Consider the following 24,388-nt stretch of genomic DNA (forward strand, 5'->3'; position numbering starts at 1 on the left):
GGTAAAGCTGTGAGCTCAAGCTTGAATACTTCAACTATTTGCAGAATTAAGCTCCTCAAATCACCCTCATTTAGGATTTAATTTTATTTTGGAGATGTGTGCTTTACTCATATGTTTCAAGAGATCCATGATTTATAAAGTACTTTTAACACATTTCGTGCACTTCCATAGGAATGTGGCTGCCAGAGACCTGGTGCTTCCTGGGGATAGCTGGCATAGATTTGCACCACATCAGTCATATTTAATTAAAGCTCTTGCTTCTATTGAGCCAAACTGGAGTTTAGACTCTCCTTCAGCATGATGTTCCAGGTGGTACTGTGAAGTCCGTGAGATGGCATGTGAGCTAAAACTTCTGCCATCTGTGAACTAGACTTTGCTTTGGCCTAGCTGAGTGTGTTACTGTTTCAGTGTTCATCTAAATGAATTATTATATGACTAAAATATTATAAATACAAGAAATGGAGCATGTAATCACCATAAACTTTTAAAATCTCATAATAAATGTATAAGCCCTTCAACAATGACTTCCTTCTCTTTTTCTCACATTAAAACAGTACCTTGACTACTTATAACTTATTTCCTATGCAGCCTGTGAGCAGATGGCAAGGACCCTGCAAATGCCAGAATAATGATGGACAGGTAAAATGCCTGCCTGGAAGATGAAACTGCCAGGGTGGAACAGTTTTTAGGCAATGAACTCATGAGCCCATCCTAGGCTCAGTGCTTTAGAATGCAGCACAGGTGAGCTTATTAACTAAGCACCACCGCCTGGTCTACAGGACAGGATAGAGGAAATTGATCCTCATTAGGGTGACAGAGGAAGTGCTTACGAGGAGAGGCAAACAGATAAATAAGTAAACTACCTCTGCCATCCAGATGAGGAAACTGCAACAAATTGAGCACTCAGGCTTTGCTAAAGGGTTTATATTTCTCAATTTCTCATCATGTTAGTGACCCCTTCTGGGACACCAGTGAACAGAAAAGAAAAAATCCCTTGACTGTACCCCTAACGAAGCTTCTGAAAGAGAAACTGGCTGGGAGAAAAAAAAAAAAGAGAAAAGAGTCGTGCATCAAAATAACATAAATCTTTTATTGAAAGTCAGTTTACTAATGTTACAATGAGAGTAACATAGAAAACCATGGTATCTTATTAGCTTTCGAAGTGAATACTAATAAAACTGTGCCAGAAATTTGAACCTTAGGTTACAGTGACCTTTAAAAACATCAAGATTTTGTTTACCTACAATGTAAGAGCAATTTTATAACTTGAACAGCCATAAAACAAATTACACTTGCTCAGGAAAGCAGTTGCCATATACATTTCCATTGGTGTTTGCCAGAACCCCAGTAATTATTAAAATAGCTTAACGAACCTGAAGTGCAGAGTAGCAGAGAAATGTTAAAATAATGCGAATCTAAGTATATACACATGATTACCTGATTACCAAAAGTGAAACCATGCTGCTATTAACACCTCCCCATGGGGTGGCTTCCACTATTTATAGATGGACATCACCTGTCAAAGGTGATAACCGTGGAAAACACTAGTGCCGACCTACTGCTGGCTAATATTTAAGCTACTATGTTTAGGTAAAACACCCAGTTTCTGAAAGAAGTTGTCTTTTGGGGGTGCTAGTTTGGAGGGGCAAGTCTTCCAGCAAGTTAAAAAAGGAGTACATGCTTAGTTATCCTGAATAAACATTTTTTTAAAGCACTTTTGCAGTTAGTGTAAAAAAAAAAAAAGTTTTCCATACAAAACAAAGGTGTTGAGTCATTTTGCCCTTTAAAAGACTGGTTGTAGAATCAGAGTTTGATTTTGTGCTGGATTAGGAAAGAAAATGGGGTTTCTAATCAGGCAGTGATACACATATATAATTTAGCAAGAACTTTTGTATTATTACTAAGTATTAATTCATATCAGCATTTTCTGTATTGTGTTACTTGTTCAACTTAGCACCGCTATATTTAAAGATTGGGGCTATTTGCATTTAGAGCTTAACCATCCAACACAAATCACAGCCTGAAAATTCATAAAACAAGAGGCTAAGCCCTAGGGTGAATGCAGATCAGCATATTATATATATATAATACATTTTTTTACAAGAAAGGAAAATACCTTTTCTTCATAAACTCTTTGAAACTTTATTGATGATTCTGTATGTGCATTATCTTAAGAATTGGTCTCATTGTATGCCTTTTTGTAAAACAAAACCAAAAACACACATTGCCTGGTTTTGATTTCAAGGATACTTAAGAACATGAAATGATGATTACTTGATGAAAAGCCTGCCAGCCTTGAAGCTTCCCCATATGATACAGGTTCTATGAACAATGCAACAGGGATGCATCAGGCAAGAGTGACTGACCTATCATAGACTGGACCACAAAGTATTCAGAGTCAACACTCAGTCAATCTGCCAAGCACACAAGTCTGTCTTAGGCATCCAGCACCTCTCTTCCCATCACACCCCTTGTGACAATGTGTGCTCTCCTGCGTATCTGGCTTCAGGAATCGTCCTGTGGATATTCATTCTGCATCTGTGCCAGGACTAAATGCCCCATGATCTCCCAAAGTTCTCTGCTTCTTATCTCCTCCCCATCCTGAAATTCACCCTCTTGGGACTCATCTCCCAGTGACTTCCTAAGTTGCATAAGTTGCTAATGTGCCAGTGGGCGAAGATAAAGATGCCTGCCACCTGTACTCCCTAGGGCATCCTAGGGTTCTCTCAAGGGACAGCTTAGCCAAAGGAACTGACTTCCACAATAGAGAAGTTCCTAGTCAGGAGGAAAGAGTTGTACAGCTACTGAAGGGGGAGCTACATAGGAAGCAGGGCAGTTCTGGAAGCATCCCTCAAAATCTCACCGTGAGGATGCTTGCTTGCTTGTCAGACTATGGATATAAAGGACAAAAGTACTAATTAGGTTTTTGGTTTTGAATGTTTTGTTTTTTCTGCTTACAAACAACCAGAAGATGCTCCATTTGGGGGACTAACAAAGCAATGAATAAAATGTCAATAGAAACACTCCTGTTTTCTAAAGTCCTGCTGCATCTTTGCTCTGCATCTGCAGATGTGATAGAAAAGCTCCTCTTGGAATTAAAAGCACCTCCCCCCAGAGCATATGCTATGAGCATGTGCCAACAATTCCCAGCAGGTGTACTTTTAACAGCAGGGCTACTCACACACAGCTGGGATGGGCTGCTGCCTGCCGCTGGGCCAATTTTCACAAGAGCAGATTGGGCCCCTCATTATATTATACTATCAACGGGAAATTGTTTATTAAAGTCCTTAGTTCTTCCAGGTCAGGAGAAAAGTTGCTGCTTCCAAAACCAGAGTAGTCTTATCCATTCAAAAACATCTAAGGAGGAAAAAAACCAAACATCTGAGCCCCAAATTAAGCCCTATTCCATGGAAGTGTTTACTTCCTATACATCTTAAGCTGCAGAGCAAGAGTGAGAAATTTATCTTGACTCCATACATTTAACAGAGTGGAAAGGTATTTAGGTGGCAGTTTTAGAAAAAAAAAAAAAAACCATAAAAGTTAAAGGAAAAATATAATTAGGTGCATAAAAAGTAGATATGACGGTGCAAACGGGAGTCAAGAGCGTTTCATGGAAAATTCATGCCAACTTACCAACTGGTAGGGTGATATTTATGATATGCTGCCCATGTGGGCATCCAGTGGCAGCAGCCAGATGTGTCCTATCAGACTGTGCAGGCAGCTGTCTCATCCCTCCTCACTCCTGCCAGTTCTTAACTTGGCTCTCCCCTTCCCATATACTCTACAAGCTACTCAATATCCTGCCAATAAATTATCTTTCCTTTAAGTAAAATAAAGTAAAATAGTCTTTTATTTAGATAAGGATTTATTATTGTGCTAAATAATAACATAAGAAAATTTATTTAAAGTACTATATATATATGGTTAAAATAGAACTACATGACAATAGGAAATGAATGGATAAAACGAACAAACCTTATTTTAAAACACTGAAAAAAATGAATAAAAATATCATATATCTTCTGGTCCAAAGGTAACTGTAAAACATAAAGAACAAAATTCCAAAAAAGGTAACAGGTAAAGTAGCCATAAGAGATCTCGGACAATAGACAGGATTAAATTATGCAGATATGCAAGGGAATCAACAGAAAAGAAATGTAAGCCTGTTTTGAAATTCAAACATAAAGAGTCCTTCTTGGAAAGTGCACAGAATATCTAATTTTGTCTTACTGACAACTTCTTTAGAAACCCTATTAATGTTACTTTCAGAAATTCTATGCCAGACTGACCCTATATACAAACACAATTTTAAAATTCTTTTTAAAGTGAAAGGGAAAAGAGACAAACTATGGCATCACTTAAAGCACCAATATCACAGTGAAAAATAAGTTGGCATTTTAAGCCCACATTTGCTTTATTCATCAATATTTTTTAAAGGAACAACTCTGATAGGTTATTCCTAATCGAAGCTCTGGGTTTCTTGTTAAAAATACAGCAACCACAGCAAACTGAAAGCCCTCATCATGTTGCACTGTCTGATTTATTCCTTTCCACAGATTGCATGTGCCCTGGGGATCATTTCCAGCCTGCAGCGTTCAGAGGACCATGACACTTCCCATCTAAAGAGTGGCTGGATGCAGAGGACAGTTCATGTGGCCAGTCCACTCCGTAAGGACTCCCTGCTATCCCATGCCTTCCTGTTGACACTTACTGGAGAGATTTAAATGTTCCTTTAAATTAGGGTTGACTGCACAAAGACGACTATGGATAAATGGAACATCTCGGGCAGCTGGGTGCCAATCTCTAGTCTTATCAATGCATAAAACTTTAGAAAGAGGGAGAAAAGGCATACAATGAAACATAAAGGCCAAGTAACTGCTCTCTTCTGCTTAGCAATGATTTTGTAGTGGATTGGGAAATATAAATATTAGTTGCATGATATAAACTGTTATATGGCCTCAAAGTTTCTCTTCAAAATAGATATTTAAAGAGAAATAATGCTGTGCTTATATATTTAATGCTACCTACCTCAGTGGATGAAAAGTCATAAATATTTAGATGTAATGCCTCTAGAACCCCAAACCATGAGTATACATACAGATACTTCTTGAAACTCTCCCTTGAGACTACAAATTTGTCAATGAATATCACAAATGGCTCTAAGAATGTTTAAACATGGGAGAGTAGATTCCAAGAATAGAACATTAAAGTTACTATATTAGAAGATTAAAGTTACTATATACCTAAAATCATAATCTCTAAAATAAAACATAAAATTTTACTCATTTCCACAGGAAGGTGGAGCTTCCAAGGAGGGTAATTACAAACTATATACCTCTAGAGCAACCATGTCTCCCAAAAGGCACATGATGATGATTTTCATTTGAAATAATAATTTCATGTAAAAATAGGTGAAGGAAGAAAGACACACGGATGGATGATAGACAGAGATCTGTTAACTTCTCAGCTAGCCATTTGTGGATTCTTTCAAATTAGAGTTTGTGTACCTGTAACTAGGAAGCATATTTACATGAGGCACCTTATATTCAAATCTATAAACTCTTTTATAGTCAAAATAAACCTTATAGCATTAGCCTTTTATACACTCAATACCAGGAAACATTCAGTGCACATTACAGTGATCTTGGTAAAAAGTCACTTTATTTGCTACATCTTTCAATCTGTCTGCCCTTCTGTTCTTGGCTTGAGCTATGTGGCAACAGTGCCCAACACTCACCCAAACCTTGGCCTGATGGATTGCTTTATGGTCATATTAACAATCACATCCCTTCCTGTCATGAAGAATGCTGTTTTACATTATGTAATTTTGGATCATTAAATTGTTTTCCAACCATTTCAAAGACTTTCAAAAGAGAGGTCCATTACCGAAGACATAAACACAAAGCACAAAATGCTGCCTTCTAACTCGGCCCTTCAGTTTGGGCATCATATGTAATCAATTTGATTACATATGAAGATGATATGGATTTTGTCCATGGATACTATGGAAAAGGATCAAATTTAGAGATTATTTCCGAAACCCTGTCTGCAGGTTCCATGCCTCTTAAGAACACACAGAAAATTAGGAAATCAGAAGTATACTTCAGAGCAGACCATGTGATTGAGCCCATCAATCTCCAGCCTCACTAGGGTAGCTAGCTTTCTTTTGGAATGACAGATCTGCCATTATAACAGTTATCAAACTTTGGTTTTAAAGAAGGGTCTTTTAAAATAGAATCTTATTTTCCTATGGATTAAAAAATACATGGTTCAAAGCATCAGATTCTTTCCCCCTGCCAGCTGTTAGTGTAGCTTTGTAGTTACTGCATCTCTGTGGTTCAGATCTAACTTAACCCTTTATGAACGGTTGAGGCTACCCAACTCAAACAGTAGAATCTTCCATCATCTTGCTCCAGAGTGAGTGCAGAATGACTTGTTGGGATTCACATCCCAGTGATGATAAATATTCTTAATCAATAGTGTCAAAGTTGTTTTTGTTAAAACAAGTCATTCATTTCACAGATAAGGGTGACTGAAAAGTTTTGTCAAGGAACAAAACTTCAGGCCACAAAGGGTTAGAGTATTGGCAAGTCAGAAGCTACCAGCTCACTGGCAGTACGTGGTCTCATGTGTCTTTGGTGCACTTGCTTAATCTCAGCAGGACACATTGCTGAGGGGCTGGCTCACTGGGATGAGATGGGATGGATGGATGGGATGGATGATTTCCAGGGAGCCGCCCATCAGGAGCAGAGTGGGCTCCTGCATCAGCAAACTGTGGAGGCCAGAAGTTTTGCTGGGCATTTTGTTCTCTCACTCAATTACTTACTCAATAAAACTGCGCCTCCAAACTGTGCACAGGTTAAAGGGATATCACATGTTTTGGACAAATACCAATTATGGAGAGACACATTTACAGCACTGACCACTATATTTACAACATTACCTGCTTATAGTCTTTGAAGATCACTGGATGGATGACGATGATGTGATTGTGACTGAATTTTTAGGCATTTGGCAAAATACACTTGTGTGTAACAGCTGCATTTTTTTAAATTTTAAAAACGTTACATATATACAATTGTCCTTGTATGCTAATATAAATATGAAAAGTAAAAAACAACACAAAAATTAAAATACATGTTTAAAGTTAGCCTATGGGATATTGGCCTCTCAAAGCTTTAAAGTCCTGCAGAAAAATCCTATATGCCTTAGCCCTGCATGCTCGTTTCTATTATGGGATGTTGTTTCCTTAAATATGGAAAACAATAAACAGAAGCTTCATGCATATAGCATTACTGTTTACAGTGAGGATGTGCTTCAGAACATCAAGTTCTGAATCCACTATTGTCCCTTAGGAAACTTGCTACATTTGGGTCATGTGAGTTAACTTTATGGATATTTCTACATCTTATCTGTCATGCGGATTATCCATTAACATACCAGTACCTTTATTGTTCCATGTTATAGTGTAACATTTCAGTAGTTCTTGTCATGATTCAGTTAAATCCTAAGCCAATGACAAAAAGAAAATGGTAACCAGATGTGAGACTCCGCTTCCTCTCCCCTGTAGCATCTCAGAGGGTCTTCGTATTGTCTGAAGAGCAGATAGATTTGCAGTGATTCCATGAGCCTGGGTTTCTATAAAAGTTGAAGTAAACAGTTTTCGATGTATCACATGTAAACAGTTGATCTTAAATGGATGTCTCCCATAGCTGCACAACAGAAAAGAGCAAAATTGCACATTGTGAAAGCAGGAAGCAGATGTATTCTGAGTAGGAGATGAAAAAGATTCAGTGATTCCATCCACATATATGCAACTGTGGATGCACACTCTTGCAAAGTCTAAAAAGTGGATAGAATAAACACTCCAACTTTTAGCTCTCTCTTTCCTCAAAACCTGTGTCTCAACCTTTTTAACAACAGCCATCTTTTGATACAAAAACCATCACATCCTCATTTAATGTTACTAAACATTTTGAATAAATATTGTGTCTCAAATGAAATAAAAGAATTTAAAATATTATTTTTTAAGCTATACATGCCCTTCCTTTCCCCAGGATTCCGAGACAGCCAGCTAGAGCAGTGGTTCTCAACCTCAGCTGCACATCACATTAATCTGGGGAGGTTTCTACAATTCTGCTTCCCAGGCAGCGCACCAGACCAACTAAATCAAAATCTCTCTGGATGGGACTCAGGCGTAAGAATATTTTAAAAGCTTTGCAGATGATTCCCTTGTGCAGCCACAACAGAAAACCACTGACATCAGGGAAGTGTGAGTCCATCAATTCCACTATCACCCACTTGAAAATCACTGCCATACACTCCAATTCTATCACTACCTCCTTAAAAATGGTTCTCTCTCATGAGCTGAGGTATCACAGTGGAATGATACATTCAAGGCAGGATGTCCCTTCATTCATGCTGTCCCTCCTACCCTCTCCTTGCTTTTGCCATGAGCTCTTTATATTGGCCCTGTTCAGATCGAAATTCTACAATGTTCAGCAATCACCTTAATGGACTAATAACAAGTGTGACATGATCAGATATGAATGCAACTCAGTTCACCAGAAAAGGAAGACCAATTTAAAAAGATCAAGCTGATGAAATATGTTTCCAGGCAATATAATTTAGATATAATTATTACAAACATAAACAAAGGCTATGACCAGAGTGACTTAGGTTGTATCCAATTTCCATCCACATTCCATTTTTACTGGACATTTGATACATGTCACTGTATATATAATGAGTTTCTGGGAAAGAAAAAGGAGAAAAAGCCAAGTGATTAAGTAGATGTTTCTATATAGGTTCCCTTAATATGTTCTCCCAAATCTTCATGGAAATCTTGTTCTTAATGCCCAAGTGTGCCTACCCCACAGGACTGTGGTAAAGCCACCATCCTATCTACCTTAGGTCTGCTTTATATGTCCTTTTTATTGAAAAGACGCCAACCCCTTGGAAACCAAATGAACATCTGAACTGTGGGGATCTTCGTGAATGGGTGACACTGGTGGTGGAGAGGAGTTAAATGGGGCTTGTGGTGGATCTGGAGCAAAGATGATCTGAATTGATGCTCAGATGATAGTCTGGAGGGCTAAAGGGTTTAGACTCTGGCCTTGGAGAGCTGAAGTTTCCTCAATATTTTTTTATAAAGATTAAAAATAATATGTGACAGAAAGGAGAAAGAAGGAAGGGACAAATGAATAACATTGGGAAACACCTGAATGTCATGACTACCCCAGTGGGATAAAATGAGCAATTGCTAAGCATCACTTTCAGCATGAGGCATCCCTTGGCCCACACCTATGTGGTGGTAACAGAGGGGCTGCTGACAGGAAGATCTGCTTGTTCCACTCTCTACAGCCCACACAGACATCCCAATGACAGGGGCTGTGTATTTGGTAGGATTCTGCCACATGCTTATGTGGCTGTTCCACAGTGCATAGAACAAGTCAGACCTTTCACGTAACAATCGCAGCAGCCAGAGTCTTTGTAGTTATCTGCTCAGCCCAGGAAAGGGGCCATGGGCCAGCCATTTTTTCTGGAGAGCTATCGTTTTTACAGGCTCTTGTGTGGTAACATCTCCAATAACCCAAACTCTGACATGATAACAGCTGAGGGAATGTCCCTAACTTGATGGAGCAAAACAGGGATACAGACAATTTAGCAGAAAGAAAGTCGGGTGCTACACTTAGACAATTCTTTGAGGAGGGCAGGAATGACATCAGTCTCAGATTTCATTATCACACATGACATCATGAACAACTAGATATCTAACAAGAAGTCTTCTGTTAATTCAGAAAGCTGAGTGCTGGGAATCTGAATTGTCTTGTTATCTTTTACCATTTCTCATATTAACATACAATGGTAATTTTTTATTATTAACAAAACACTGCTGGTAGTTTTTAAAGACTTTTGGATTATAGTGATCTACACAGCTTTTAATTATTTGTGCCTTCTTACTGACTCTGAGTTAAATTAAAATTTGAATGATCCACGTTTACCTTGAACCACATAATTTAGGTTTGGGATTAAAGAAATTCCGAAACATCTCTTAAGACCAAAAAGTCTAACCAGCAGCTAAAACTGCCGAGGCTTATAAGCTTTATTTTATTTTTTTGCAACATTATTTCTAAGAAGATCAACATTACAGTGTAAATGACCACAACAGAGCCTGGACATGAATAAAGGTAATTATTCTTTTTTTTTTTTTTTTTTTTTTTTTTTTGGACGGAGTCTCGCTCTTTTCGCCCAGGGCTGGAGGCAGTGGCGCGCATCTCAGCTCACAGCAGCTCTGCCTCCCGGGTTCCCGCCATTCTCCTGCCTCAGCTCCCGAGTAGCTGGGGACTACAGGCGCTTGCCACCTCGCCCAGCTAGTTTTTGTATTTTAGTAGAGACGGGGTTTCACTGTGTTAGCCAGGATGGTCTTGATCTCCTGACCTGTGATCTGCCCTTGGGCTCCAAAGTGCTGGGATTACGGCTTGAGCCCACCGCGCCCGGCCGGTTAATTATTCTTTGGTTGTATACTTAAGTCTCTGAGGGCAAGTCTGCCTCTCTAAACTCTACTGTATCTCGAATTCCACATACTGATATGTTTCAGGAATGTTGTGAGACAGAGTGGCAGTGTGATTAAAATGTAAAAGGTGATATAGAAAAATACAGTGTTTTGTTTACTCAAGGTTTTAATATATTAGCTATAATAATATATAAATATAGAGCAATTAATTACACAAAATGTATCTAGACTATATCAATGTAGATTGAACTATTTGCAAATATAAATCTGAAGCCAAAAGTCCCAAGAATCTCCTTATTTTCAAGTTTGATTTTTCATTTTCTTAGGAACAAGGGAGGAAAAATGGCTCTCTCTTTTATAAACTCATAGATAAATGATCATGACTGAGCATGTCAGCACATGGAAGAGGTTTCCACATACCCTGGCACTTTGTCGGTTCACTTTCTTCTCCTCATCAGGAAGTGGAGGCATTGGGTAAGGGTATTTTCTGCTGGAGGCAATAGACCCAGTTGATGAAGAAGGAGACTTGGCAGGAGATAAAGTCCTGAGATGTTGAGAACATGAAATAAACATCATGTGATTGCCTAACATTTTTCAAATATCTGAAAAGTGGGTTCAGAACAAACCCTCTGACTTCTAACTTTCATATGCCACTACTGCAAAGATTTAACTACTGGGAAGACATTCTGTCATTCTCAACAGTGAAATGCTGCAATCTTATCTTCCTAATTTCATGACTGCAATGGATTATTTAAATGTTAGTACATAGAATGATACTTTTAAACTACAAGCCACTAAAATGTATCCTATAGAATAGATAAAAGCTAAAATGGAGAAGGGATGAAATTACTCTAAGAGCTTATAATGGTAAATTACATGTATAAAATATTAATATTGTGCCTTATTTTACCACTTAATGTAAAATGTTTAAGTACAATAATTCCAATTTTCTCTTAAGATCTTAAAATCCATTACAATTGATATATTTATTAGTTGCTAAATCACACACCAGTTTACACAACACTCATGCATTCAGAGGCCAGTGTGTTAGTTGTGAAGGAACAAAGGCAAATACAGGGCTTTTAATAAATTAGTAAACATGCAAGCAGTAAGGAGTGCAGAGTTCCAGCCAAACAAAGTATGATGAGAACATACAAAAATGGTCTAATTAGTCCCTACCATCAGCATTTCTATGTAAGCTGTTGGTTTATTATGCTGTACTTGATTGGTTTTGCATGTGTAGTGGTAATTTGTGACTAAGCTGAACATACTAGACAAGCCCATATCTATTGCTAACTTGTCTTTAAAGTGAAAAAAAAAAAAAAACAGCTGAGTAAAAAATGCCTACTCATAACATATCAATGAAAAACAGATGTGATAACTGTAGTACCTATTCCATTCACAAACGTTACCACTACACACCCACTGCCCCTTAATCCCTAGTGCAAGGTGGTAAAAACCCACATTGCTGAACTGGTTACACTGCCACATTACAGCAGAAGTATTTATTTCAGTAGAATGCACCTCATCTGCTGTGACTGACCCAGCCTGGGATTGTTGGCTGGGAGGGGTGGGGGTAGCATTGGGTAGGTCAAGATCTACTGCCTATGCCACATTCAACAGCATAAAGGTGTCTTTTTTCCTCCCTTGTTTTAAATTTTGGTTTGCATGCATACATTATCCTTTGCTCTGGTTCTGCCATAGTTTTCATACTAATTTCCATTTTATGGACACTGAATTCAAGCTAAAGTTTGAAAATAATTTTTCCTACACACCTGAAGATAGTAGTAGTGAACATTCTTGATAGATTTTAAGAATGAAGAATGGTACAATTCACTTTTAATCTGTAACTCCTATTTTGAAAATGGCTAGGACCACTCCTTTGCCTGAATGCTTAGAACACAGCAGCTCTCTGATTTCTCCTATGTTAATGCTCTTCATTGCAGAGTGGATGGGTGTAACTAATACTAGTACTTCAAATTCTCTAAAGTTCTATTAAAACAATATACTACTTCATATTTTTTAATTGAGAAATTAATTTTTTTATTTTAGAAAAACTTTAAATAGGACTATGATCTTTAAGAAACAAATTTGGTACATATAAGATGATGGCAAACTTCTGCATTTAGATATTTAAATGCATCTTTCTAAAATGAGGACTGTTAACCTGGCATCAGCTTTTTAGCCTAATCACTACTGATAAAATATCCAAGTTTAGGAAAGCTAGTAAGGTACACAAACAAATAATTAAATCTTGTTTACTTTAGGGGATCATGCAAGATGAGGCATCTTTTTAATCTGCTGCAGCATGTGTATCCACATCATTAGCTATTAGCTTTTAGCTTCACAGTCATTCCAGCTTAAAGTTGGAATGTTTGGCCATGGGTCCAAATGGCCAGCCTGGTACATGTACAAAGCCATTCCAATGAGGGGTGCTGAAGGTCCAGTCTTCCCCTCAAATATCTTCCTATGGGCAAAGCCAATTAAGTTAGAACAAAAACAGGAGATTTTCTCCAGAACCCCAAAGAAATTGCACATATACTTCTTCTTAAAATAACACGCTAGTTAATTGACACCTTGGACCCTGAGGGGAAGAAGAGAAGCTGAGCAGGAAAGTTTTAGCAGGGTAAAGGGTCCTGGAGGCGGGTATAAAAGTGATTATCTTGGGGGGATGAGAGCACCAGAGCAGGAGTCAAAACAGAAGTAAAGAATAATAAAACATGCTTGTTAATTGGCACCTTGGACCCCGAGGGGAAGAGAAGCCCAGCAGGAAAGTTTTAGCAGGGGAAAGGGTCCTGGAGGCTGGGTGGTATGTGGCAGCATAAAAGTGATTATCCTTGGGGGGATGGAGAGCACCAGAGCAGGAGTCAAAACAGGACTAGACGCCACAATAGGGTAAAACACTTTAGGGAAAATAAACTCAAAATGTCTCACAAATATCTAAGGAAGACATTTCTTCAAAATTATCTCCAGGCTCTTTTCTGACCTTGATTGACTACTTGCCTGGCAGTTCCAGCCTGGCTTTCACCTAAAGCCAGGCACCAGCACAGCTCATTCACTTAAAAAGTAAAGTGCATCACTGGATACAAGTCAACCATTATTATTACTGCATTTTATTTTATTTTTTGAGACGGAGTCTCACTCTGTCAACCAGTCTGAAATGTAGTTGGTGTGATCTCCGCTCACCGCAGGCTCTGCCTCCCGGGTTGGAGTGATTCTCCTGCCTCAGTCTCTTGAGTAGGTAGGACTATAGGAGTGTCCCACCACGCTTGGGTAATTTTTGTATTTTTAGTAGAGACAGGGTCTCACCATGTTGGCCAGGCTGGTCTCAAACTCCTGACCTCAAATGATCCACCCACCTCGGCCTCCCAAAGTGCTAGGATTATAGGCATAAGTCACCCTGCCCAGTCCATTACTGTATTTTAAAAAATGATAATTACCATAATGGATACTCTATTAGAATTACACAATAAAAGTATGTTTGTGTGCCAGTGGATTGGGGTGCCTCTTGGGGCTACATCAAACTTCCTGGAATTACCTTCTGTATATATGCCTGTAAGGCCAACCTCAGTTCAGTTCTGCACCCAAGGACAGGCTAAAAACCAGGCCAGTCACATGGAGAGGGACACAAGTCCAACTCTTATTCACTTGTGTTCATATGTGAGTTTTATAGTAGGTCGATCCAGGAAAATTTGTTATTTTATTTTATTTTTATTTATTTATTTTTTTGAAATGGAGTCTCGCTCTGTCGCCAGGCTGAAGTACAGTGGTGTGATCTCAGCTCACTACAACCTCCGCCTCCCAGGTTCAAGCAATTCTCCTGCCTCAGCCTCCCAAGTAGCTGGGATTACAAGCGGGCACCACCACACCCAGCTAATTTTTGTATTTTTAGTAGAGATGGGATTTTACCCTGTTGGCCAGGATGGTCTCAATCTCCTGACCTCGTGATCCGCCCAGCTCAGCCTCCCAAAGTGCTGGCATTACAGGCGTGAGCCATCATGCCCGGCCTAGATCCAGGAGAATTTGTTAAGTGTAGTAAGGGACGATTCAAGTCATCAGTATCCACTCTGCTACTTTTAATTAAAGTGAAATGGAAAAGGTACAGATTTTAGATTCAGAGCCAGGCTCTAGTTTTGGTTCTGACACTAGCTGTGCCACCTTGAATTACTCATTGTACCTCAGTTTCCTCCATCTACAGAAAGGTAATAAGAATGCCTACACCTTAGGATGTGAGGAATAAAGGTATATCATAGGCACTTGATACATGATAGTTGTAATTATTCATTTTCTTTCAGAGTCACCAAAAATTCCATAGAATCATGGAAGTGGACTTGAAAACCCTGATGAAGTAAGTAATCAACAGGATAATACCCGAGAGTAAGGATACCTTCTGAGAGCTTATAACAGAACTGCATCCAGGATCTGGGTGTGGCAAGATAATGCACTTGTCCTGATCTCACTTGCTTCTTCCTGGTGGCCCGAATTCGTGCAGAGAACAATCTGAGCAACCACTGTCATATCGAAACTGGATAAGGGGGCACAGCAGAGGCACTCTCATCACTCAATATCTATTTAGGCATTTGCCTTGTTCTCCCTAGCAGTGTGGCTACTATATTTTAAATGCTGGACTATATTTTGAACCAGTTTGCTGCAGATTGCATTTTGATAAGGATGCCACAAAGCCAACACCACATGGCTGTAATCCCAGCACTCTGAGAGGCTGAGGCAGGTGGATTGCTTGAGCCCAGGAGTTTGAGACCAGCTTGAGCAACATGGTGAGATCACGTCTCTACAAAAAACAATAAGGTGACTTTTGCCCTCACTGGTGATTTTGACAGGAAGGGTAATCCTGAATGACCTGGCCACAGATGAAGCAGATTGGAGCCTAAGCATAGAGTTGGCAAGGCACAAGCCAAGGTGTGGATGCACTTTGGGGCTCCTATGTGAGGCTTGGCTTGGATAGAGAGTGGATGAAACTGTCCCTTGCATTAGAATCACTGTGTTAAACGTTCTGGGCCATCTCAATTATTTACCACCACCACAGAAATGCTGTATTGAATTTCAAATCTTATCACCTGTATTAACCCAAAAATGACAGTTAAATTGTAACTGTCCACAGAACTTTAACCTTTAAACATAAATATGATTTTTAACAATTAATTCTTAATTTCACTATCTACTGTAGGAATCAACATCTCATATTAGAATAGAAAATAAAGGAACCCTCTAAAATTGTCCTTGCAGTTTTGCACGTGCAATCAGGGGTGCTAAAGCATTTCCCCATCCAAATTGCATTTAGTCATGTGGCTTCTGGGCAGACCTGAGTGCTGATTTTAAGAAACGTGACCTCTTTCTCTGAGAGCCACATAAACTACTCAGTTCACCCAGGGGAGGTGAATCAACTCTTCCGGGGTACCATTTCACAAATTATTGCTGCAAAAATGCTAAATCCATTTGGGAATAAAAACCCTAACCCATATAGAACCAAAGTCATTCTGTTTTGGATCCATGGCTGGTACAAATTACAATCTGCCCACAAGCCTGAGGAAAATAGAAAGGAGAAATAGGACTGCAGGTGAGCCAAGTTTCCAAATAACAGTCAAAATCATCTTACCTGTCTTCCTGATGTTGGCCATCTTGGGAGCTACAGATGAGGGTGGGATGTTTGAATGTGAGTGTATGTGTATGAGGTTAAGTGTGGGAAAGTGTGGGACAAGCAGAGGGGCAGGGCAGGAGGGAAAGATGGGGTATAAAAGCAGGATATATTTTTATGAGCAGGCAGGAGTTATGCTTTCCTTGGGGCATATGCAAATGTTATGGATTGAATTAAAAGGCAGGTAGGTCTAATCATTTTCTCAAACTATACATAACTAAACTAAATGGTACACTGGAAGAGAGAGTCCACCTTATACGGGTGCTGAGAGTTAAAAACACATATGTATTTTGATATCTGTTCAATGTTGACCCAAGACATGGCAATCAGTAACATGAAAGTTTATTGTAAAATTGTGTTCTGAAGAGGTAGTAATTGAGTACATATTTCTCCTTTACCTTAGTTGTCCACAAAGTAGTCAGATATAAAGTGGACATTTACCTCTAGGAAATCACTTTATTAGAAAGGGTGAAAAATGCCATTAAGAACTCTTGGAAATTCTTTCTGACCTGTAAATGTCACACAGAGCTGCAGTGAATTCAGTAAATTTGATAGTTTCTAAAATGTAGCGATATTCTTCTATTTTGTGAGTCAAGAATACATTTCCAGCTGCTTCCTGTTCTATTTGAAGTATTAGATGACAACACTTTTATTAGCATAAAAAATTCCTTACGTGCTTTGTTGAGAATCTGTAAAACACTTCTCAGCACAGCCTTTCTCTGGTAGGAAATGGTTATACTGAACAAATAAAACCTAAACTCATTCCACATACTCCCATGGGGTTAATGTTGTCTCAGTAATTTTCCAGTTAGACCAAATCATTGTTTCTATCCAAGTAAAATCCCATCACATTTCACTTAGTTTCTTCATACGTTTTCCCTTGAATTTTTGTATACACTATGCACTCTTAGGCAGTAAGTAGGAAAAATGCATTATGAAACTGCTAGATTCTAGAAACTAAATTGTTCAGGTTAATAGTGCTTCTTTATTAGTGGAAAGTATGTTTCATGCCCATAGAACACTACATAGCATAAAATGAAGAGAAAGCTACTAAAAAGCTTAAGATGGTGATAGGGACATGCACTAAATGGCAACCCTTTCAAATGGCTTTATTTGAAACATTCAGAAAAGAACCAGACTTGCTCACGAAGCAAAAACAGAGTCAAAAGGCAGCAAATAAACAAGGACCCCTTTCCACCTATAGGAACTTGTATTGGGAGATACAAGATAGAGAGCCAGTCACACTACAGTATTTGTATGTGCTGGGAGAGTTTGAGAAGGATATAAAAATTAATTTATAAAATACCTAAAGTATGGTCCTTCAGTGTTTTTATTCACATCTTCTACCCACTTAGCTACATTATAGTCTCTTTTGAACCATGGGTTTAAATACCTGCAGAAAGCAATGGAAGGAACAAAGAAAGCAGAACAAGATAGAAAATCTGAAAATACACAGCACAAGCTTAGCAAGGATGTCTTCACCCTCCAAATGCAAGTGACCATGGCAAATAAACCAGAATGGATGTTGGGTGATTATGAGGCAGTCTATACAATGACATGAGAATAATCTTAGCTACAACAAGGCTCAATCAAGGCATTCTACAATGTGTTCAACATTTCTGGGAAAGCTTTTCCCAGTGGCTTCCCAAAGTGAATTAGAAGCTCCCTTTCAATCACAGTACAGTCAGCAGTCCCATTCACCCACCTCCAAAGTGGCTTTTTCCAGGCCACCTCTCATTTGGCTCTTTGGTTTTAAATGACAATGATGCTTTTGAAAATATTCAGATGGCTGCAATTCCAATCTGGCATTTGGGCATACAACACCTTACGAACAATTAAAAGGAACAAAGTTCTCTTTCCAATATAAGAAGGCTTTTACATGACCACTGTCTTACTCCCTATAGAGGATCCCAAGCTGGAGTCAACATGAAAGTATGTTCCAGTTGGCTCTGTAAGGAGCAGATAGGGTCCCACTCTTTTGATCCCGGAGCCTCAATGCGCATTAAGTGTGGTCTAAATAGGCCTCCACGATCTTGAAGCTGGATTTAGTAATTTAGTTGCAGCTGCAGTGTTCCTTCCTCTTCTTTGTGCACTCCAAAATAAAGTGCTCATGTTTCCATTAGGAACCAACCCTCAGAGGTTGCCTTCCAAGTGTCTGACCATGAATTGTGTGAATGACTGCCAGAGAATAATAATGAACTTACTTAGCATTTCCCTGATGGATCTGGCAATGTTTCCATCAGAATTACTGTGCAAATTTTAAAGGTAATAAAATTGTAGGGAGGTCTAAGTTGTTGGTTTTCCCCAGAGTTTCCTTTGATTTTTACCCTGGGAGCCAAGCAAAAATACATCCCCTTCAGAGTCTGCCCTTGTGAAATAATGTAGATTTAACAAATTCCATATTGGAAGAATTTGGAGGTTTTCTTTTTTTCTTTTCTTCATTTAAAAAGTAACTTCTAGAGATACTATAGACAATAAAGATTCAAGCTCTATAAAACATAAGTTATTTGTAAACAAACCAGGGGAAATGATAAAATACATTATTTATTTTGGTTACATTTTGCTTCTTTCCCCATATTTAGTTATTGAGCTGTTCATAAATATGGAAGACTACATTTCCAATTACATAAAAATATCAGGTTATTTTTTCCACAGCCCTTTCCCTCAATCGAGGTACTATACAAAATAGCATTGTGAAATTCCCTTCTGAAAGAAGGGTTCAGTTGCTTTTCTGCTTATAAAACCATTTTGGTAAGATAGTATCTCCTGACTCAGAAACAACTCACACTAGTTTTGCCTTTAGCCACAATCATTGCCAACTTGTGCTTTCACAGATAGCCAATTAAAACTTTTGCATAAATATTTCCACTGAGACTCTCAACAAAAGAAAAGTCAAAAGCCAAGTGCAGCCACAGATGAAGGCTAGTGAATGCTCTGGCCTGGGGAAAACCGTAGAAAAAGCCCATGCAGCTGTAATCAGGTGAAACATAGCCACACAGCAAAGTGAGTCACCCACAGGCAGACGGCCACTTCCGGGAGGAGACATTTGTTCCTTTCACTGACAGGCTTAGAAACTCAAAGGACTGCTGCCACAGCTATTCCATGAATGCTACAACAACATGGGTTGACTTGCACTTGATGGACTTTTTCCTGTTTCAGGGAGCATTTCAGAAGGCTGTGGTCACTTCACCATAGAGTTCTTCACTGAAAAGAACTCTTCATTTTATGTTCTTTCTGGGGATCTGGCCATGAAAATGTCTTCACGGTGAGCTTCCTGACATCTCAAGGTCATGGTGGCTGAAGTGATGGGATTTTATCACATTGCAGTAAATCTACCTATGTGGCTTGCCTTGGCATATAGCGCAACATGCAAAAAAAAATGCGTTAGATGGCATAGGGGAGCTCTTTGTGTTTTCCAGGATGGAAAAGCAAAGGAAAATTAGCTGGTGCTGGCTGGACCAGGAGCACCTCCAAGCAAACATGGGGGCTCACTCAAAGATCAAATGACCCTGTTCTCAGCCAAGGAAAGGACTTGGAAGGAGATTAAGTGGCAGCCCAGAATGAAGGGGCAGGTGGAGACTGACCTGTGATCCAGACTCCCTGTCTGGGGGCTGTCAGAGCCCCCGGGGCTTATGCCTTGGGATGGGACTGTCTGGGCGAGGGAGTGCCCAGGCTCAGGTGCTTGGGGCTCCCTCCTGTAAAAACACAATATATAATACAAAGTCTAAGCCAAAAAAATTGTTTATATCATTTACAACAATGAGGAAGATGCAAAAGTTTTGACTGGAAAAACAATACAATATATGAGGACATTTTATTTTGTTAATTAGCAGAGCATGTATTTATGGTGCATGTTTTAATTCATGTCCCAATTTTTCATCATCTTTTGGAATAATGAGGTATTAAAGGGAATTTTGAGTAATGGACCTGAAATACCTCTTATTTGAAAAAATAAGAGATAGTTGTGAATTTGTTCCTCCTGTAGTCACAGAAATGGTATTATACTATCAGAAGCAAATGGGATTACTTAAATATGGAAAGCATTAAAAGTTTGCATACATAATTCTTGATATGCTACCCATCAGGAATCCTTGTAAGAAAATATATACGTGTGTGTCTGTGTGTATGTGTGTGTGTGTGTGTATATGTATATATGTATGTATATATAGAGAGACAGTTCCTGTACAAGAAGGTATGTGAGAATTGTGGTCAGCTTTACAGACTTGGATCCATTTAATTAACATGAGTCATGTAACCAAAATCAGAAAAGTCTGAAAAATCTGAGGAAGTCCTTAATACTTCTCCCTCACAAAGATGAACCTATTATAATGTCATATTAAATATTATAATTTAATTATCTCATAGGCAAGATTTCTCAAAGGCTATCTGCAGTATTACAATTTTAATCGTACAATGTGAGCGGAAATTATACATAACACTTTTAAAAATAAGTAACTGCTCTAGAAAACATTGTATGAATATTGTTAAACACCAAATGTGCTTTCGGTCCTAAGCTCATAGCTTTAACATAATACTGATTTTTTTTTAACTTAGGAGTTTTTGAAGCCTTGTTATAGGAAATGCTGTTAGAACACTAAACAGTACACAAGGAACTTCTAAAGAACATTTTGCAATTTTATCTGTACACCTGTGAGCAACTAAGATAAGTTAAGGAGCTCTTACTAGGTGACCTCATGCAAAACAAACCAAACAACATTCCAAGAAGAGTTTATCAACAATGAGCCCTAAAGCATACAAGTGCTTTGGGAATGGATAAGATAAACTCTAACACATTAGTTATTTATGATGGAATTCTATGATGCCATTCTGGACCATGCAATGGTATCACTTGAAATTGTCTATTGTGTCTATAAAGTATCCTCTAGTAAATGTTGACAAGCCACTTACAAGACAATACCATTCAGGTGGAAGGTCCAAATTTCAGGGCAATGTTATTATTCCTGGACTGAAAAAGGCAGGGTATATGATGGAAAAGCTAACATAAGTTTTTGACAAGCAGTTAACAAATACCTGCTATTCAGACTTTCCAAGTATTAAGGCGTGAAGAAGCAATAGAGATCCTGGAAATAATAACTATCACTACAGTGAGAAATAAGTAACAAGTTTTAGGAAGGATAAAATAGAATGGGTAAAAAAAAACCAGGTGGCAAGTTCAGTCCAAAAGGATACTAAGCATGTGTTTTATTCCATGAAGGGAGATAAAGATTAGAGGAGGTTTTGTTTTGCTTGTACTTTCTTAAGTGGAGAAACAAACAAAACAAGTACATTATTTACTTCATTATAAATGACTTTAAATGTGACTTCCAAACCCATCCCCTTAAAAAAAAAAAAAAGTAAATGCATGGCTATCATTTAAAATGGATAATGTCACATTTAGTGACAATGATTCAGTTAAAGAGCAAGTTTAGGAAAATGCCCTTTTAAATGTTCTCAGATAGAAAATTTAAAAGGGAAACTTATTCCATAAGTCTGAGAGAATGCTTAGATTGCAGCCATGAAGACCTCATAGTGGTGGTTTCAGATTGTGAGCAGTATCATGCTCTAGTAAAATGGGAATTTTTCCCTGATGCTTACAGGCTGTGTGAGTATTGGGGAGAGGAAGGGTGACCCTTTGAAATGGTTGAATCCCAGATGATGATAAGAAAGGAATGTTATCAAATTCCCTTCATACAGAACCAAGACCCCACAATGGCAGGTGACTGGAGGAAAAAGCCTGCAGCAAGGGTGAGACCCCCACTATCAATGAATATTGGTGTGGGTGCAGTTGCGGAGATGCCTATGTAAAAGAGAAAAGCCATGGTTAATTTTTAAAGGGCAAAAAAGAATTTAAAAGATAAAACCAAGACCGAAGACATAGTTTACAGTTCTTTGACTATCTGCTTAATTTACTTTTGACACTATTTGCACAGGACCTTGGAGTGCCTTTTTTTCATTAGAGGTTCAGACTTACTCAGTTGAATTAGACCGAGGTCTAAATCTTTTGCCTCTGATTTTCTTTTTGTTGCCTCCCAGGTTACCTGAAAAAGATGGTTTAGAGCTAGATTTCCATGTAAATAAGTGATTGCCCTATGTCTAATTACGAGGCATTTCAAGTGGGTGTAATTTATAAGCAGCACCACTGTGGAACACTGGGTTTGTCACACTGTGCAGCTTTCTCAAATTAAATTTCACAAAGTGTATAGTGTCCTGGTGCCGCCGAATTCCACCATTTCCCATCCAGATAAAACCTAGGCTCTCATTCTACATATTCTCCTCTCTTTTGGGAGAAAAGCTAAAGAGCTTTCAAGAAATGAAAAAGTCTTTACAACCAGGGGCCACAGAATATAGAATTTGATTGTGTGGACAGATGGATTCAGAATGCCAGCCTCTACCTTGCCAAGAGTTACTTCGAGGTCGCCCATTTTCACAGATGTCTGAAATATGTTTTGTGTCTGGAATCCTTTCACTCCAAGAATGAGACAGCCCATTTGACCTGAAATTGAAAATATTGATAAATTGTTCAAAAATGTAACCAAATGAATGTTTTGAGATCAGTAAGCAAAACTTCTAAGCATTACTGTGCATTAAATAAAATAAATCAAGAAAGAAAAAATCTGAAATGAAAGAATGAAGAGAACATGAAAGTCTTCATGAAGAAGGCAGAATTACACAACATCCAATTTAAGAAAAGTCAAATACAATGGAACCCCATTACAATAGTATATAAATGAAAAGTATCGAGACACAATGCAAGCCAATTTACATTCCCCAGAACGCAGCAACCACAGAGCAAATTCACTATGTATTTCAGCATAACCCCAGCAGCAGAGTTATAATGGGGTCCCACCATAGATGTTTCTTAATTGTAAAGCAATGGTTTCCACTCAAAGATTATGAGAACATGGACTTCCAAGAGATTACATAAAGATTTGCTCAAGTGAACCTGGTTAACATTTATCAAAGCATTATTTAGATTTTCTTAAGTAATAAAATTATTTTCTAAGAATTGGCATTTTTTTCCACAAATATGGTCCAAAAAAGTGTAGTACATGTTGGCTAATTGTTCAATAACTGAACTGAATCAGATGTTTATCATGACAGTGCCTCTCACAAAGCCCATGTACCATCGAGCCCACCTGCTATTTGTGTCCTACCATCTTTAAATGAATTATCTACAAGAAGCAAAATTTACACACCTACCTTGTACCACACAAGAATTTTAACAAGCTACATATACTTCAGAGTAAAGTCTTAACAACTTTTAGCTGCTTAAGAATCATAACCCACTGAGATTTTTCTAAAATCTGGGAATTATTCAAATGGATATTTTAAACTCTTTCATAGGTACTTTAGAAAATAGCACTATACTTAAAAATCTTTTCCACATATTATTCTGGTTAATGGTTAATAATTTCTATTTCAAAAAAAACTTTCTACTGATGATTGAAAATAAATGGAACTCAGCACAACTATTCCATATGAATTCCCTAGGTTGGAATTTCTCAACATCATTTGCTACTCACAGAATGACTCATATTTTATACAAAAGAACAACAGAAATTCTGCTGGAAACCATTAATTTCTCCACTAATTTACCATGTTATTTAATTTAAAATTTAATATTCTATCAAGAAAATATTTGTATTAGAGAATTCAAGTAGAACCCTAGTCTTCTGCTCTTAGCCAACAAGCCCTCCACAAATTAAAATAATACCTTTTTAAAAATATTCTTCTGTAGAACCATACTCCTTTGGCGACAACTAGTGTTTCTACTTTTGCTTTAAGCTACGTTATCTAAGTGAAAACTATCCTTCATGTTTAAGAAAGTTCCACATAAAGTAGAGTTCCCAGGTCTCACTAATTCCTTCTATTCTCCTTCTTGATTAACGTTTACAAAGACTGAGAGACATTACAGAATATTTACAGATGATCCACTCTATACAGAACTCCGGAACAGGTCATGTTTCCTCTCAATAAACTAGCAACTTCCCCTTCACTCTGCAAAGTAGTTAATGTGCCCAAAGGCATAAGCAGGGCTATCAAACCTTTTTTCCTGTCCATTACACTCTTATTGGCAACTTTAAATAAACAAATTCTTCCACAAGAATATTTTTGCTTCCTTCAACATGAATATAGGTCTCATTTCCTAAATCATGCCAACTATTTATTTCTTCTTTTTATTTATTTGATTAAGCAGTTACAAAGCATGCAGAATTTTA

At 38.2% G+C, this 24,388-nt stretch overlaps 1 protein-coding gene across 17 annotated transcripts in view; it reads right to left on the reverse strand.

Moving 5' to 3' along the window:
- Positions 1-1,070: 1,070 nt before the first annotated feature.
- Positions 1,071-24,388, reverse strand: part of ADAM22 (ADAM metallopeptidase domain 22) — a 267,397-nt gene continuing 244,079 nt past the window's right edge. For 5 of the 17 annotated variants that reach the window (XM_017851552.1, XM_017851529.1, XM_017851498.1 and 2 more), the window contains 6 exons: positions 22,562-22,662; positions 22,141-22,207; positions 19,754-19,864; positions 17,476-17,562; positions 10,937-11,060; positions 1,071-7,712 (listed from right to left, as the gene is read on the reverse strand). In XM_017851552.1, the coding sequence (XP_017707041.1) occupies positions 7,692-7,712; positions 10,937-11,060; positions 17,476-17,562; positions 19,754-19,864; positions 22,141-22,207; positions 22,562-22,662 (511 nt within the window). In that variant the 3' untranslated portion in view covers positions 1,071-7,691. Of the gene's footprint in view, positions 7,713-10,936; positions 11,061-17,475; positions 17,563-19,753; positions 19,865-22,136; positions 22,208-22,561; positions 22,663-24,388 lie in introns of those variants that run through there. The other 12 variants (XM_017851584.1, XM_017851570.1, XM_017851561.1 and 9 more) reach the window with 5 other exon arrangements.

This window comes from Rhinopithecus bieti, unplaced genomic scaffold (genome assembly GCF_001698545.2).
Source record: "Rhinopithecus bieti isolate Rb0 unplaced genomic scaffold, ASM169854v2 scaffold_1558, whole genome shotgun sequence".
NCBI lineage: Eukaryota > Metazoa > Chordata > Mammalia > Primates > Cercopithecidae > Rhinopithecus > Rhinopithecus bieti.